Below are 14,542 nucleotides of genomic sequence, written 5' to 3'. Positions count from 1 at the left end.
AGATCCTCATATTTAGCATGTTAATAATTATACTAGCAGGAATATTGCGTTTTTAGCTTATCATATTAATTAATAAAGGTAGAAACCTAATTCTTCCCTATAGAGACTTGGGTATCTAGTCCTAGGTGTTCAAAAACCAAAATCTTAGCCATCTCTTATATAGAGGCTGGCCAAGGAGATGCGCCTCTTTGATCTATTGATAGAATCTACTGTACAAGTGTATCCTCTTCAGTTTGTGTTAATTTATGTTAATGATATTGTTTCTCAGCCCTCATCGTGACACTATGTAGTTTGTTTTATAAAGTAGTAAAAGGAATATCATATAGACGCAATGCCTTTCAAATAGATATTGGATTTTCGCGTTTTTTGATATCAGAAAGAGCCATTAAGATTCTGTCTTCTTGCTCAACTAAATTTCTTGAATTTGTACGCGCTTTTGGTGGCATAGTGACGCGTTGAAGCTGTTCAAATTGTGTATAGAATTTGCGGCAGCGGGAAAGTGATCGGGTCAGCCGGGAATTACGTTATAATCTATAGTAATTATTATTTACCAAAGAAGCTATATTTGTGGAGTCTTAATAATGTTAAATTAATGCATTTTTTTGGGCCAACCTAATGGGTTAGTGTGACTATTCCACAGAAGCACAGCGAGTACGATTAAATCGCGTTCGGCTTGGAGATGTTTCACGACTTTCACGTCCTGCGTCGTCGAAAGCCAATCTCTTGTGTGGGACACGGAATGACTCGCTCGTCCACGAACAGGCTTTCCGGCCTTTCGCTCTGGCCCGGGGGGAACGAAATATCAAAATGCCACAAGATCCAGGCGAGAATCAGCTTGATCTCCGCGGCCGCCATGAAGCGCCCCGGACACGCGTTTCGGCCATACCCCCAATGAAGATTGTCCGGGCTTGTGCTGCTGGCCAGGTACGGAGTGACACTCTTGCCTTCTCGTTCGGCCGCTTCTCGCAATTCGAGCCACCGCCAGGGCTTGAAATCCTCTCCATCCGCGAAGATTTCGGGGTCTCGGGCGGCCCAGTACCCGGGAGTACAGATGAATGTGCCTGGGGGGATTGTGACGCCATCCGAAAGAGTAATTTTACGTCGCACTTTGCGATTGAATGAGACTAATGTTGGTCAGCTGTGTGTGTGTGTGCCAAGCAGAAAGAGGTATTGGACAACTTACGAAGGATATGATGGTTCAGCCTCTGGGATTCTTTGATAAAGCTATCGAGTCTCTTCATCCTTTTAAGGGCAGACAGATTCCAGCCGCGAGATTCGGTCAGGACCTCTTCTATCTCCTGACGAAGTGGCTGTTGGTATTGCGAGAAGGCGATGAGATCGAAAATGGCGTTGACGATTGACGTCGCTGTGGAACGAGTGGATGCAATTGCTATGAAGAGGGTCTGATTGGTTAAGAACGGAATGCTGAGCTCATCTCCCTTGTAGCTGTCGATTAGCCATTGCAGAATATCGACGTTTTTGTCGCCGCGTTGTCGATCCTTGATCACTCCCGACAGTAACTCTTGCGCGACGTCAAAACTACGATCCAAATTCTTGCGCGCCGCTGTGAAAGGGCATATCAGAGGCCTTAGAATAGCAGGGCACTTCTGCAAATTTCTGCACAGCATGCCCGTATTTACAGTTGTCTCCAAGCTCGTGCGCAGCCATTTGTCGTCATGACAAAGCGGCTCGCCGACAAGAGATTTCGCAGCGCTCCTGTTGACAATGTTCAAAATCGTTGCAGCGGCGTTGTAAAAGTGGAAGTCTGGCGAGAGATCAGTATGTATATTGGCTTTGTAGTAAGCTCCAGTGTACGACAACCTTCATTCTGGAAGCATGCGTCCAGCTCCCGTCGAAAGATATTCCCAAGATCACTTATTTGTCCCTGAATGACTTTATCTATGCTATATCAGTAACGACCTCCAAGATGGCATAGGATCCGGGATTTTTACCAAGGTTCTGAACAAGCTGGGTACGACAGACGTCCACATGCGCCGTGCTCTTCAGGATAATGTCGACGCGGTTGTACCAGCCCAAGTTTCTTTCGACGACAGCTGCTTTGCTGTCTATGTGCGAGTCTGGAAGTTTTCGCAGCTCATCAAGGTAGCGGTTGGAAAGCACCAGACGTTCCATGTCCCCAGTCTGGATCCAGTACATGGAATCCTTGTATCGAATGTAACCTTCTTTCGTCAAGTCTTTGCCATTCCTGACAAAGTCTGAGCGGGCGCGAACCAATCCTGAAATCCATGGGTTCTTTCCAACTCTGGGTGCCTTAACCCTGTTGTAGTGGTGAGAAAGAAGGCTCGAGAGAACATACGTGGTAATGAGGCCGACAAGAATGCTCTGTATAGCAATGCTGAAATTCTCCCGAAAAAGCAGCTGCATTAACGTCTGCGTGAAACCCATTTTTCTTTCTTGATTTTTTTAATATAGAGCTCTGATCAAGTCTCATGTTTGGAGACTAAATCGTCGGAGACACAAATGTTTTTATTCAGACAGGATTAGAAGTCTCTCTCAATCATCAAATTTAATGCCGCCATTTGTCCTTGTTCAGAAAAAGGTCCAAGCCACATGGGTTACCACAGTGTCGTATTTTGCAAACCCATGTGTTAATGACTCGAAGTCAAGAAGAGTCTGCATGCCATCGACGTAACAGATCCACACGTCGATGCTTCTTCATTGGAGTACTCGAATTAGAATTCTGTGTACCTATCTATGCACGTCTGTCACAATTTAGAGTGACGCTAGTGCTGCAAAATTATATATAGAGCATTGACATATGTATGTATGTATCTGTTTAGCCGAGGGGCAGGCGCTTAAGCACTGCAACCAACCCCTCTTCTTGCAGAACTGACTATTGCCCCCATCTCCTCCCCTCTCCACTTCGCGTCTTGTCTAGCAAAATCTACACCGGGGTAGAATTTTCAGAAGTAATACATTTTTCTCGAAGACTACCCTATACCATAGGGCGATTCCCCGTAAGCCCTAAAAGGGACCATCTATATACTCCGTAGAAGTAGCTTTAAATCAGAGTCTCATGACTAGGTAACGTTAATACTATATTCTATATGCTTTTCTAGGGAAAAAAAAAACTTCAAGTTTAATTACTAGCAATATTACTGCCAAAAATACTAGATTTTACTAGGGAGGCGGGAGGCAGAAGTCAGTTTTGCCGAAAAAAAAAACAGGGGTGGGTTGCAGTAATTATGAGGTGCTAATATAGCCTACATGTATGTACATACTACTTTGTTGGCTGATAGTCTCTAATACTCCGTATGATATTTGGCAGGATGTGATCCAATAGCATCAGCGTTGGTAAAGTTGGTTCAGTTGGTTCAATTAATTATTAATGATGGACGACGTGCCATGTAACACAGTAATCGCAATCCTGCTAAGTATGATGTATGTACAGAACAGTACATCCGTATGCGTATCTAAGACAAGTTGCATCTGTAGATCACTCCCTAACCAAGGCTAGGGTGGCTTTGCCAACAACGGCTGAGGGTCACCCAGAGGGAAGGCTACTAGGAGATCCTACGGCCCCCCAAGGCCATCCTGCAGTTCCTAGCAGACACGACGGTTGGATGCCCCTTAGGGGAAGCAGCTCGGGCAGCCGAGAGAATTCGGAAGGATGATGAATGGGGGCTGGTGGCCTGGGGCGAGGAAAAGGTTCAGAATGGTCAAAGACGGGATTAGGGACTAATGGGGGCTTCTGCCCAAGAATCGGGGTCTGTCATAGCCGAAAGGCTCGCTATGGACGTTAAACTTGATTATAATAATAATAATAATAATCTGTAGATCACTCCAGAGGAGGCCTGCTCAGCTGAGACAATGAATCCGCAGTTGCTCTTATTCTTGTTAGCTAAATAGAAAAAGCGCATGGGCAAGGGCGGAGCAAGCCTCAAAATACTTTTGATGCAGTTGCATAGATACCTATACTGGCGTACCGGGGCGCTTTCTATATGATTATCTTTCCAATTGCTCTGTTTTCTAGTCGGGTAATGTTTCCAGTTTAAGCAATTTGCGAAGGCCGAGGATTAATATTTATCTGCTTGGTCAGTCACATACCTAGGGGTCCTAAGCGGTATTGATCGCAGGATGATTGTATGCAATATGACCGGATAACTGGGTTATATTAACTAGGTTATATAGATTTTATATGCTTGAAACTCGCGAATATGCATGATCGGGGGAGTTTAAGAAGAGAGATATTCCTAATCTATTCTAATACGAAATGTTCTAATCAAAGAATCCACTGAGATTTCTCCTCTCTTAGTTTAAACTCGATTTGGGCCTCCGGATCCGGAAACACGTATTCATGCAAATGCACGTTACGTGGTCTCTCCGTCGAACCTCCGGGAAACCTAAAGTCATACCGTAGTAATATATTCGAGAGAATCATCTTGATTGAGTTTCCGGCTAGAAACCGTCCCGGACATGAATACTTGCCGTGTCCGAAATGCAGGTTATTGTCGCTCGTCGTTGCAAACTGGTGTCGGGTGCTCTCTCCCGGTCGCTCGCGATTGCGCAAATGTCGGAATCCGTCGAATGTATAAGGATCTGGAGTGACTTCAGGGTCGACGACAATCGGGTAGACGGGCATCATCAGATGCACCCCCTTTGGCAGATAGACACCATCCGACAGCGTCAAGGGTTGGCGGACGGCGCGTTTGAATCCAACTAAGGAAGCAGTTTTAGCTTGGGCCTCTTTCTTTCATTGCCAGGTGGAAATCATACGTAAACTAGGCGGATTCAGTCGCTGCGACTCTCGCATAAAGCTGTCCAATTTCTGGAAATGCGTTAAGGTTTGTTTTTTGTAGCCACCCTCTCTCTCCAGCACCTCTATCACCTCCTGTCTCAGTGGCTCGATGTACTCCGGATGAGCGCACAAGTCAAACAACGTCTGTGTCGCAGCCATAGACGTAGTGTGAACAGCTGCAAGAGTTAAAATCAGCAGACGATGAGCGAGCTTATCAGGCCGTCCATCGAACTCGTTGGCGCCGTCCATCATGTACTGCAGGAAATCTTCTGGCTTCTCGTAGTTGGGATTGTTCTTCTCCGCCTCGCGTCGCTTTAGAATCAGAGGAACAATAATGCGTTGAGCCTTCTTCAAAGCCCAGGTGACCTTGTATGAAAAGGGAATAAGAAGAGAAACGACGGGCTTGGCCCAGTCGGGGAAGATTCGCAGAATAATGATCGTTTTGAATGCATTCTCGGTATAGGTGAGAGCGGTCGACAGCCATTCCTCATCTTCACACAGCGACGGGCCGACAAAGTGTCGGGCTGCAATGAACGAGACGAGACGGAGGACTAGATGGAAAGCCTTAACGCTGGTATAGCCATCTACCACTCCACGGTCAGAAGAGAACAAGTAGATGTTGAATAAAACTGACTAACCTTTGGTCGCCGGAAGCTCCTTCGGAAAAGCTCTTCCCAATACCTCTTGAACCACCGGAACATGGTGACGAAGTCTAGGCGTTAACCGGGCTTGAATCGTACGAGTATGCAAGTTCCCTTCCAGGAGGATGGAGGTGGTGGAGTAGAGGCCTTCGAAGTTCTGCAGCCGTCAGCAGTAGGCCATGACTCCGGATACCTTCGATCCCATACGTCGATGTTTGCCTGAATTGAGCTCAGCTGCTCATCAGGCATGTTCTTCAGCTCGGCTACATATTTATTTGGGATGACCAGGATGTCGTGTCCCGACAATTTGAAGATCCTATTCTTGTACTACCCATCGTTAATATTTGTACCAAGCAACCGAGTGAAGTTCCTACCTTGTCATACCCCTCATTCACAAGTCTTGATGCATTTCGAAAAAACTGCCATCTTGCCCGGATCGAGTCCTTCGGACCCACGATGGGAGCGTGGACTTGGGCGTTTCCCTCTGCACCGAATGCCAGGCACCGAATCAAAGAGGCAATCACTAAAACTGCGAAGATCTTGAAGGCGGGGTGAGAATGTACAGTGGTAGGCACAATGACCGGTGCTTCTAAAGGAGTTGTGGTATAGTTCAGGGTATCCATGTTGAATCAAACAGACGACCATCCGTCAGCATTCGTGAGAAAATTGGCAGAATGGGGGAAAAAAAAAATCCTCATCCTGTCAATCTTCACAGTAAATATTTCCCTGCTCATCCTGACAGAGTATCGGCCTCTTGTGCCAAAAGCCACTGCCGTCCAGTCCGTAATGATCATAACGGCTGCTGGTTAGTCCCCGTGGCGTTTGGCCAATTCCCTTTGCCTGCAAAGGTCCAGCTGCGAGGATCGTTGTCCCAGTCGCAGATCGTTGTGCAATCAGGTTTCCCCCACCTCCAGCGACCCCGGTAGTTGCTTTGAACGGGTGAGGTGGAAACTTTCGACCTAGCCCAGTAGCTGGCGTGTATGTCGCCGTATGTGATTTGAGAATCAAGCCAAAACAATGCATTACCGTAAAAATCACTGGATTATTCCAAAAAGGCAAGACGTTTGTTTGGGGGCGAAAATTTTAGGGCGACAGGGGGGTAACCGAGAAATTAAGCGCCCGTATGTATGCACATTCATGGATATTGATCCTGTAAACCGCCTAATTATTAGCTTGATACAACGAAACGGGCTAACAGTATGCGGGGGTATTGAAGCATTATTCTCAATTCTACATGTGGAGGCACGTCGGTATATCGTGTTTGCTTTTTTTTTTCGATTAGTAAAAACTGACTAGCTGAATAACATTCTCAGTTTCGTTATCAGCTTCGTGCGGCTGCAGCGGATATCAACGTCTTCCCCAAAATTCTCTTTCCATACCCCTGTCCGATACCAAATTTTGGGCACATGTGTGTACATGCGGAGTATATCTGTGTATGCCCACTGACAGATGATGATTTCGGGGCCGATGAGGTCCCTACAGACCTTGGCAAAATCAGTAATAGCAGCTTTAGGATCTCTAATGATCGAATCTATTGGCAATAGTTGTGCATTGCCTCCTGCGTTGGTCGTTTCGAAGGATTATTGTGATGAAGTGATCACACTTCCCGGGACTGTTCCCCGTAGATCAACCTGTCGATGAGGCTTTCTAAGGGTTTCCCACGGTATAGACTCACTAGAGATAAGAACAACTGAGTCAGTGGCACGCCCACTCAAGCTATCCAAGTACCAAGAGGAGTTCGACGAAGTAGACAACGGAGGAAGTAAGGAATTGTTCGTTATTGAACGCGAGTAAGAGTGGATACATGATGGATAAGGAACGCCCCTTTTCCCTAGGAATTCCGTCATCCTCTTGTCAGTCTTGCCAATTTCCTCCTAGACGCTTCACTAGACGACTGCCGTATTCGTCTTTATCCTTTCCCGGAGACGAAAGTGCCCCGACACGCATCGGTCTTATTTCCTTGTCCCTGCGGGGTTGTCTCATGCTGTGCGGCATTTCTACGTTGCTCTGTGGTTTTGTTGGTCAGTAACATCTACATCTGTATATCATACTGACCACATTGTTTATGCCTTTGCGATCTCCATTGTTTGCCATCCCTACCTGTCACTGCAAGTTTCTAATTGATACTCGTTTTGACTTCGGTTGACAGGATGCTGTCTACTGTGAATGACAGAGCTCGGCAAATCGTCGAGTATCTGGTGACATCGTTGGACACGCCATATCATGGATCCAGCTCCATGACCCCAACTGTCTATGATACCGCCTGGCTGGCTATGGTGTCGACCAGTACGAAGCATGACGGAGAAACACGCTGGCTGTTCCCAGAATGCTTTCAATCAATTCTAGAGAGCCAGTCTCCGGAAGGAGGATTTGGCGCGCAGAGCGCAGAGGTAGATGAAATCTTGAACACAATGGCAGCCCTATTAGCCCTCTGCAAGCATGAAAAGAACCCATCGGTGACCGGGTGCCCATCAGTGCCTGACTTGGCAAGCAGAATTGCTCGAGGGCGCCGCTTCTTGGAACAGAAATTGCAGCGCTGGGATGTACGGTCGACGGTACATGTTGGGTTTGAGATCCTTGTTCCCAATCTGTTGGACATGCTGCTCGCAGAAGGATTAGATTTTCAGTTCCCGGGTTTCAAGGTCCTGATGGCAATGAATCAACAAAAACTCGCCAAGTTTTCCCCAGCCATTCTTTATACACCCCATAAGACGACATTATTACACTCGCTGGAGGCTTTTATTGGAAAGATTGACTTTGATAAGGTCGCTCACCACCTCCACTCCGGAGCCATGATGGGTTCGCCTTCGTCCACCGCGGCATATCTGATGAACAGTTCGAGCTGGAATCCTGACGCGGAGGCTTACCTGCGCTTTGTCGTCGAGGCTGGGAAGGGTTGTGTCCCAAGCGCATTCCCTGTTAGCGTGTTTGAGATCGCATGGGTAATTGCAATACACTCGTTGACTGGAAACTAGGGTTTCTGATTTGTTTGGTAACAGGTTCTCTCGACGCTGCTCGAGTCCGGCTTCACCGTTGATCTCCTTGGAAAGAATAATGTTGCCACAATTGCAGACTTCCTGGAGACCCAATTACGGAACAATGCAGGAATCACTGGTTTTGGTGCGTTAACTTCCTCCGAGTGGAATATTCAGAAGTGTTCTGCTGATCCTCTGGAAGCCCCTGGAATTCTTCCAGACGCAGATGATACCGCAAAAGCTATCTTGTCGCTCAATCTCTTAGGCCGGCCCACAGGGTGTGAAAAGATGATCGAGTCATTCGAGGCTCAGACTCACTTCAAAACATACGATTTCGAGACAACAGAGTCGTTCAGTGCCAATTGCAATGTTCTTACAGCCATTCTTCAGTCTAAAAACCCCTCGAACCATCTCTCTCAGCTTTCAAAAGCGCTCGATTTTCTCTGCCAGACATGGTACCACGGAGAGTTGAACGATAAATGGGTAAGAGCGCCATGCGGGCACCTGTATGTATCTACTGACTGCGCGACAGAATTTGGAACGTCAATATTCGATGTTGCTCCTGGCAGGGAGCCTGACACAGGTCGTAAAACTATGGGATACTGGAGCCTTAGCTGATCTTCCACCGGATCTGATTGCACACCGCATTCCGCTGGTGACCTTCCAGATTCTTGTGCGAACCCTCAGTGCGCAATCCGAGCAAGGCTCGTGGAAAGGCTCGCCGGAGATTACAGCCTATGCACTGTTGACCTTGAAAAAACTTGCTTCGCTACCTTGGACGAAGACCCTTGAAGCAACAGTAAATGATAGTATCCTCCGTGGAACTAGATTCCTTGAAGCCAACGAAACAAAATGGAATAGGCCGGGATTCATCTGGGTGGAGAAGGTCAGCTACGGATCTGGGATCCTCTCAGAGACATATTGTCTGGCAGCGCTGCAAGCTTCCAGTGCCTACAACTGGGGCGAGAATGTCTTAAATCTGTGGAAGATCGATACAAAAGCAGTTGACAAGTTTTCCCAATTCTTTTCAAAACTGCCAATCTTTTCGCAGCAGCCAAAATGGAAGCTGCGAGCTTCTATCGTGGAAGGATATCTGTTCGCACCTTTACTCCATCAGACCCAGCCTGATATCTTTCCGAGAAAGGACAGGAGCGGTGACAAGTACCGGGAGTACATTCCTTTTACATGGACGCTGTGCAACAATGCAACGGACTTTGGCATATCAACGCAGACCATGTGTGATATGATGGTACTCTCAATGCTCAACTTTCAAGCCGACGAATATCTCGAGCAAGCCACAGAGCACCCGGATTTGAAGGGAAATTTCGGAGCTCTTAGGGCCGTTATCCGCCGACTTTTTGATAGTCATGGTCAAGATATGGAGAATGGCCACCCGAGCCACACTATCGCTCAGAGCGAGACACACCAATCCAAGTTCCTCCTCGAAGTGGAGCAGACTCTCTATCGCTTTATCTCGTATGTGTTGAATCACCCCAAGGTTTCTGGCTCTTCCGAGGTCGTACACCGCCGCATCAGACAGGAACTGTCGATTTTTCTTCAGGCCCATGTCACCCACGGCGAGGATAACACCAGACTGCGTAAGCCGGCCTCGCCAGAGAAGTTAGCGGTCTTCACCAGCGCCAGGGGTACCTACTACGACTGGGTGCGCACTACATCTGCGGATCACACGAGCTGCCCTTATTCCTTCGAATTCTTTCGCTGTTTGATTGCTCCATCTGGAGGAGATTGTTTCTCCGGTGCCCTTTCGCGATATCTCGCCCAAGATGTCTGCCGCCATCTGGCCACTATGTGTCGACAGTATAACGATTACGGGTCCATCGCGCGCGACCGCGCAGAAAACAATCTCAACAGTGCCAACTTTCCTGAATTTCATGAGCAGGAAGAAGACGGGAGCAAGAATGGCTACCCCAATGGGCTACAGACTGATTCTTCTTCCGAATCGACAAAACTGGCAGATGAGATTCGGCAAACCCTGCTCCAAATCGCCAGTTACGAGCGGGAGTGTCTCGATCTTGCGGTGCAGAAATTGAAGCCGGAGGTTGACCCGCAGACTTGGAAAGCCGTTCAGGTCTTCATCAATGTCACCGACCTCTATGGACAAATCTATGTTGTACGAGATATTCACTCTAGAATGACGAAATAGTCGACAGACCTTTGCGAATTATTTCCACGAGCTCATTTTCTGGAGCATCCAAGTGTTCAATCTTTGCTGGTTATTTTGGTTTTTTTATCACTCTTTATATTTAGTCCTAAATTATATTCCGATATCACTAGAAAGAGTCGCTGTTTCCTGCTTCCACCTCAGACAATTCCTCCAAATACAGTATGCGCATGGTGAATAGCGCTAGTTTATATAATTCTCTATATCTCTGGTTTCACAATGCGACAATGCCACTAGTACTGAGAATGCGGTCGAAAAAGAAAAAAGTAAACTCAATTCACCCGTGTCTCGTTTCACTTACCCAGTTGAATAATCTGTCTTGGAAGTTTGGAATCACCATAAACAATTCTTTTTTACCAAGTTGGTCGACCCTTTTTTTTTTAACCTGGGAACTAATTGATACTCGCATAATGTTCCCTCTTTCAACATAGTTTTTTAACCCAATGTGTGGGCTTAATTTAATTATCGATCTTTCTTTTTTCCCCTGATGGATCATCCGATTGATTTTATTTACATACACGTAGCTAACCGCATATCGATAGATGTGATGATGACTGGAAACGAACAACTCATGTCATGCTGCATCGCTTCTCTGTCCTCAGTACAGTCTGAGATATTATGCCAACATCTTACATAACCATTCATTCATATGCGCGTTACTGAAGTGCTACAACTGCCATACAATCAGTCATATTCTAGTTTTATCAGAAAATAATTTTTTTTGTCTTGTACTGCATATAATTACTGTTTTTTTTTTTTTTAAGGTTAGACACGCGTTTTGATGCGGGTGCGCGAATGACCCCTGGGATACGTTATCCATAGATGGATTGTGCCATTAATTAATTACGGCTCAACTTGCCTTCTCAGGAATGTTGGACTTAATGTCATGTGCTTGTGCTCAATTTATTGGGAAAACAAAAGAAAAAGAGAGAGAAACATTCATTAGGAATGAGACAGATACATGCTAGCTAGCTCATGCAAGGCGACATGCGACTTCCTCCTATCTATAGAGCCTTGAGTTCAAAGTACCTTGTGAACTCACCATCGTTGATCAGCTTGTCCATCTGGCCCTTCTCCAAATTGACCAGAACCTCGACCGCATTATTATCGATCCGTCTGGGCTGCAACGCGCATATGCCTCTGAGGTAGCCGTGAGGGATCCGGAAGAACTCTGCCGTGCCGGGAGATCCAAACATGGGACCCCAATCATGCTTGTAATACGGCAAGTCTTGCCACGAAGTCAGAACCAGGTCCTGTCGTGTCGTGTCCGAAAAGAGCGGACGACGGGATCCGAACTCAGGAAGAACGAAGGAGAGCTTGATAGCGTCCAGCGCGCGTCCAGCGTCTCTGCTAAAGAGCAGCGACGAGCGAATCTTGGGTGCGACCCGGCGTCCATTAGCTTCTGCAACGAGAGATTCGATCGGCATCTCGGTGACACTGTTTAGGAGCACATTTCCAGGGTAGTCATGGGAAATTTCCAGCGTCTGTCGCAGATTCACCGGGATGCGAAGACGTGAACAACGTGTCTTGTCCGATTCCCTAATGTCCGAGAGCCTCGCCCTCATGATGCACCTCCAGAGCAATGCAGCTGTGGCATCAAAGGAAGATACATAAGGCGCAGCTCCTTCATCGCCATCGTATGGGCTCGAGGCTGCCTTGAGACGGGCGATCGATCTTTCGGAAGCAGTGAAGATCGCAGAGACCATAATCTTACTACTCGAAGGTGGTAAGCCCCGTGACGCGGTAGGAGGGTCTGTGGGAGGCTTTTGAAGCCCAAGAAGCTGCCACAGCGAGCGATCCTGCAGAATCCTCTTTGCTTCTCCATCTTCAGGAGCTGTGCTGTCCTGCAGTATATCAGGGAGGCGAAGCGATAGGAAGGCTGTCGCGTTTTCGCACTGGTTCCAATGAACCAGAGGCATCTTCTCCCATTGTTCAGCTTCTGAAACTGCGGTCAATTCTGTATGCTGCTGCTGGAGCTCTTTGCAATTCTGGGCCCAGGCGCCCACGACCATGGCCCCACCAGCGCCGTCGAAGAACGCATGATTGAGACAGATGCTGAGTAGACATCCACCAGGAATGAAATTGACCTGGGCGGCGATCAGCAATGACGCCAACTTTTCGTACCCAAGGGGAGGTTCGAGTATCTCAGGCTTAAGCTGGACGACGGGCATCTCTTGTCTGCGCAGCTCTTCATATGAAAGATGCCAAACGTCCTGTCTTTCTGTCAGGTCGTTTACCCAAAAAAGCTGCGTGTCCACGACGGGCTTGTTTTCATTTGGGTAATAGTAAGTAAGCTTGAGTCTGCCAGCTCTTGGACCGGTATCTTCTCTGCTCAGTCGACCAGCGAGGTATGGTTTTTGGTGGATGGTTTGCGCAAAACCGGTCTGCAGAATGTTGGAAATGATATGTTTTTTGCTTGTATCGCACGGGAAACAGAGCACCCAACTTTGTATCACGGGAGGGAATATGCTATCCAAAGTGCTGCAATAGTAATCTTCGAAACTCGCCATGTCATGCAAACCTTCACGGGACAACAAGACTAGGGATAGACTGTAGCGCGCTTTCCGAGTCGATCACAGGGCGAGAATTGATGCAGAACTTTGCAAAAGGTGTCTTCTTGACTTCTTGACTAACTACGCCCCTTGTCACGCGGTTAGGCTGACTAAGTTACTAACGTAACTATTTCCTGGCCAAAATTAAAAGCTCTATATTATTGTAGCCAAAAGGTAAAATTAGCGTTTGCACATAAATAAAATATTAATTTTGCTGCCTTATATAGACACCACTTCTAGTCCAACTTCTTTCTTTCTTTCTTTCTTTCTTGAATCCCTGGATTTCATATTTCAACGCAACTATAATGTATCACCATACAGATATATCTATACTGGACATATGTATGTACATGCATTAGGATTTACAGAACCATCTGCCACGTAACCTTCTTCCCGCGCATCATGGCCAACACCCCCGTGGGCAAGTACCTCTTCTCGACGAGACTCAGCCCGCCGCATCGCTCGAACATTTCCCCCGCGTACATCTGCAAAACCCACTTCGTCGTGCTAGTCATCATCTTCTTTGCGGTGCCGATCTTGCCTGTCGTCAATTTGAGCTGGTCCAGGGCGTGCCGCACCTCCCGCGTTAGATGAATGTCCTCTGGCGGCGGCGTGCTCATAAGCGACAGGTAGAGGCTGTGCAGATCCTCGCTGACAAATTCGCGAAAGCGGGAGAATTCATCTAGGGACATGAACGTGTCCGGGTCGACGTCTCTGGCCCTATGGATGTCTTCGTTCGGGAAGTATCCAGAAGGAAGGCTGTTTGGGAACCCTAAAGCCTCATGAGCCCTGCTACAGTTCCTAGCAGACACTGCCATAGGTTGCCCACGGTGGGACCAGGCACGGGCAGTAAATAGGGCCCATAAGGATGATGAATGGGGGCTGGAGGTCCTGGAAGAGGCAGAACGAGAAGGGGAGGGATAACAGGGGGGGTGGCCTGTAGCAGGCAGGTAACACCCATACGGTGATAACACCAAGGAGGGCATACTTAATGCCCAAAGGCCCTGCACAGTAAGGTGGTTTGGGGCGAGGAAAATGTCTAGAATGGTCAAAGATGAGTTCAGAGACTGGATAGGGGCTGTGGCCCATGATTCGGGGTCTGTCATAGCCGAAAGGCTCGGTATGGACATTAAACTTGATTAATAATAATAAGTTTACTCTATTATTTACTGGAATAATATAAAATACAGTGTAATTTTTATGTAAAATTAAAAAATAGGTATCTAAAAAGCAATATATATAATATTAACCTTATATTTCTCTTACAAGTAGTTATACCTATATATAATATGATTTTAAAATTAAAGGCCAGGATATAATATAGACATTGTGGTATGAGCGTACAAAAAACGCATTTTGTGTGGGTATTCTAGTGATCGGAGCAACCGGGTGATCGAAACAGCCGGGAAATACGTTATTGCATTGCAGATCAG

At 47.1% G+C, this 14,542-nt stretch overlaps 5 protein-coding genes across 5 annotated transcripts; 1 reads left to right on the top strand and 4 right to left on the bottom strand.

The window, feature by feature from the left end:
• Positions 1 to 693: 693 nt before the first annotated feature.
• Positions 694 to 2,406, bottom strand: T310_9887 (uncharacterized protein; the record flags this gene model as incomplete). Its single annotated transcript, XM_013467672.1, has 3 exons — positions 694 to 1,124; positions 1,184 to 1,765; positions 1,953 to 2,406. 3 exons carry the CDS (start codon positions 2,404 to 2,406, stop codon positions 694 to 696), a joined length of 1,467 nt encoding a protein of 488 aa, XP_013323126.1.
• A 1,837-nt stretch (positions 2,407 to 4,243) lies between these two features.
• Positions 4,244 to 6,023, bottom strand: T310_9886 (Cytochrome P450 (Eurofung); the record flags this gene model as incomplete). Its single annotated transcript, XM_013467671.1, has 5 exons — positions 4,244 to 4,680; positions 4,738 to 5,343; positions 5,398 to 5,557; positions 5,608 to 5,727; positions 5,775 to 6,023. 5 exons carry the CDS (start codon positions 6,021 to 6,023, stop codon positions 4,244 to 4,246), a joined length of 1,572 nt encoding a protein of 523 aa, XP_013323125.1.
• Positions 6,024 to 7,550: 1,527 nt separating this feature from the next.
• Positions 7,551 to 10,539, top strand: T310_9885 (uncharacterized protein; the record flags this gene model as incomplete). The annotated part of the gene is made up of 3 exons (XM_013467670.1): positions 7,551 to 8,342; positions 8,400 to 8,858; positions 8,908 to 10,539. 3 exons carry the CDS (start codon positions 7,551 to 7,553, stop codon positions 10,537 to 10,539), a joined length of 2,883 nt encoding a protein of 960 aa, XP_013323124.1.
• A 1,022-nt stretch (positions 10,540 to 11,561) lies between these two features.
• On the bottom strand, positions 11,562 to 13,067 carry T310_9884 (Uncharacterized protein; the record flags this gene model as incomplete). The annotated part of the gene is made up of 1 exon (XM_013467669.1): positions 11,562 to 13,067. The coding sequence occupies one exon, from the start codon at positions 13,065 to 13,067 to the stop codon at positions 11,562 to 11,564; it is 1,506 nt and encodes a 501-aa protein (XP_013323123.1).
• Positions 13,068 to 13,471: 404 nt separating this feature from the next.
• T310_9883 (uncharacterized protein) lies at positions 13,472 to 14,464 on the bottom strand (the record flags this gene model as incomplete). The annotated part of the gene is made up of 3 exons (XM_013467668.1): positions 13,472 to 14,243; positions 14,376 to 14,387; positions 14,454 to 14,464. 3 exons carry the CDS (start codon positions 14,462 to 14,464, stop codon positions 13,472 to 13,474), a joined length of 795 nt encoding a protein of 264 aa, XP_013323122.1.
• Positions 14,465 to 14,542: the final 78 nt, after the last annotated feature.

This window comes from Rasamsonia emersonii (assembly GCF_000968595.1).
Source record: "Rasamsonia emersonii CBS 393.64 chromosome Unknown ctg1118621762235, whole genome shotgun sequence".
Lineage (NCBI taxonomy): Eukaryota > Fungi > Ascomycota > Eurotiomycetes > Eurotiales > Trichocomaceae > Rasamsonia > Rasamsonia emersonii.
This window is presented reverse-complemented; position numbering and strand designations above follow the sequence as displayed.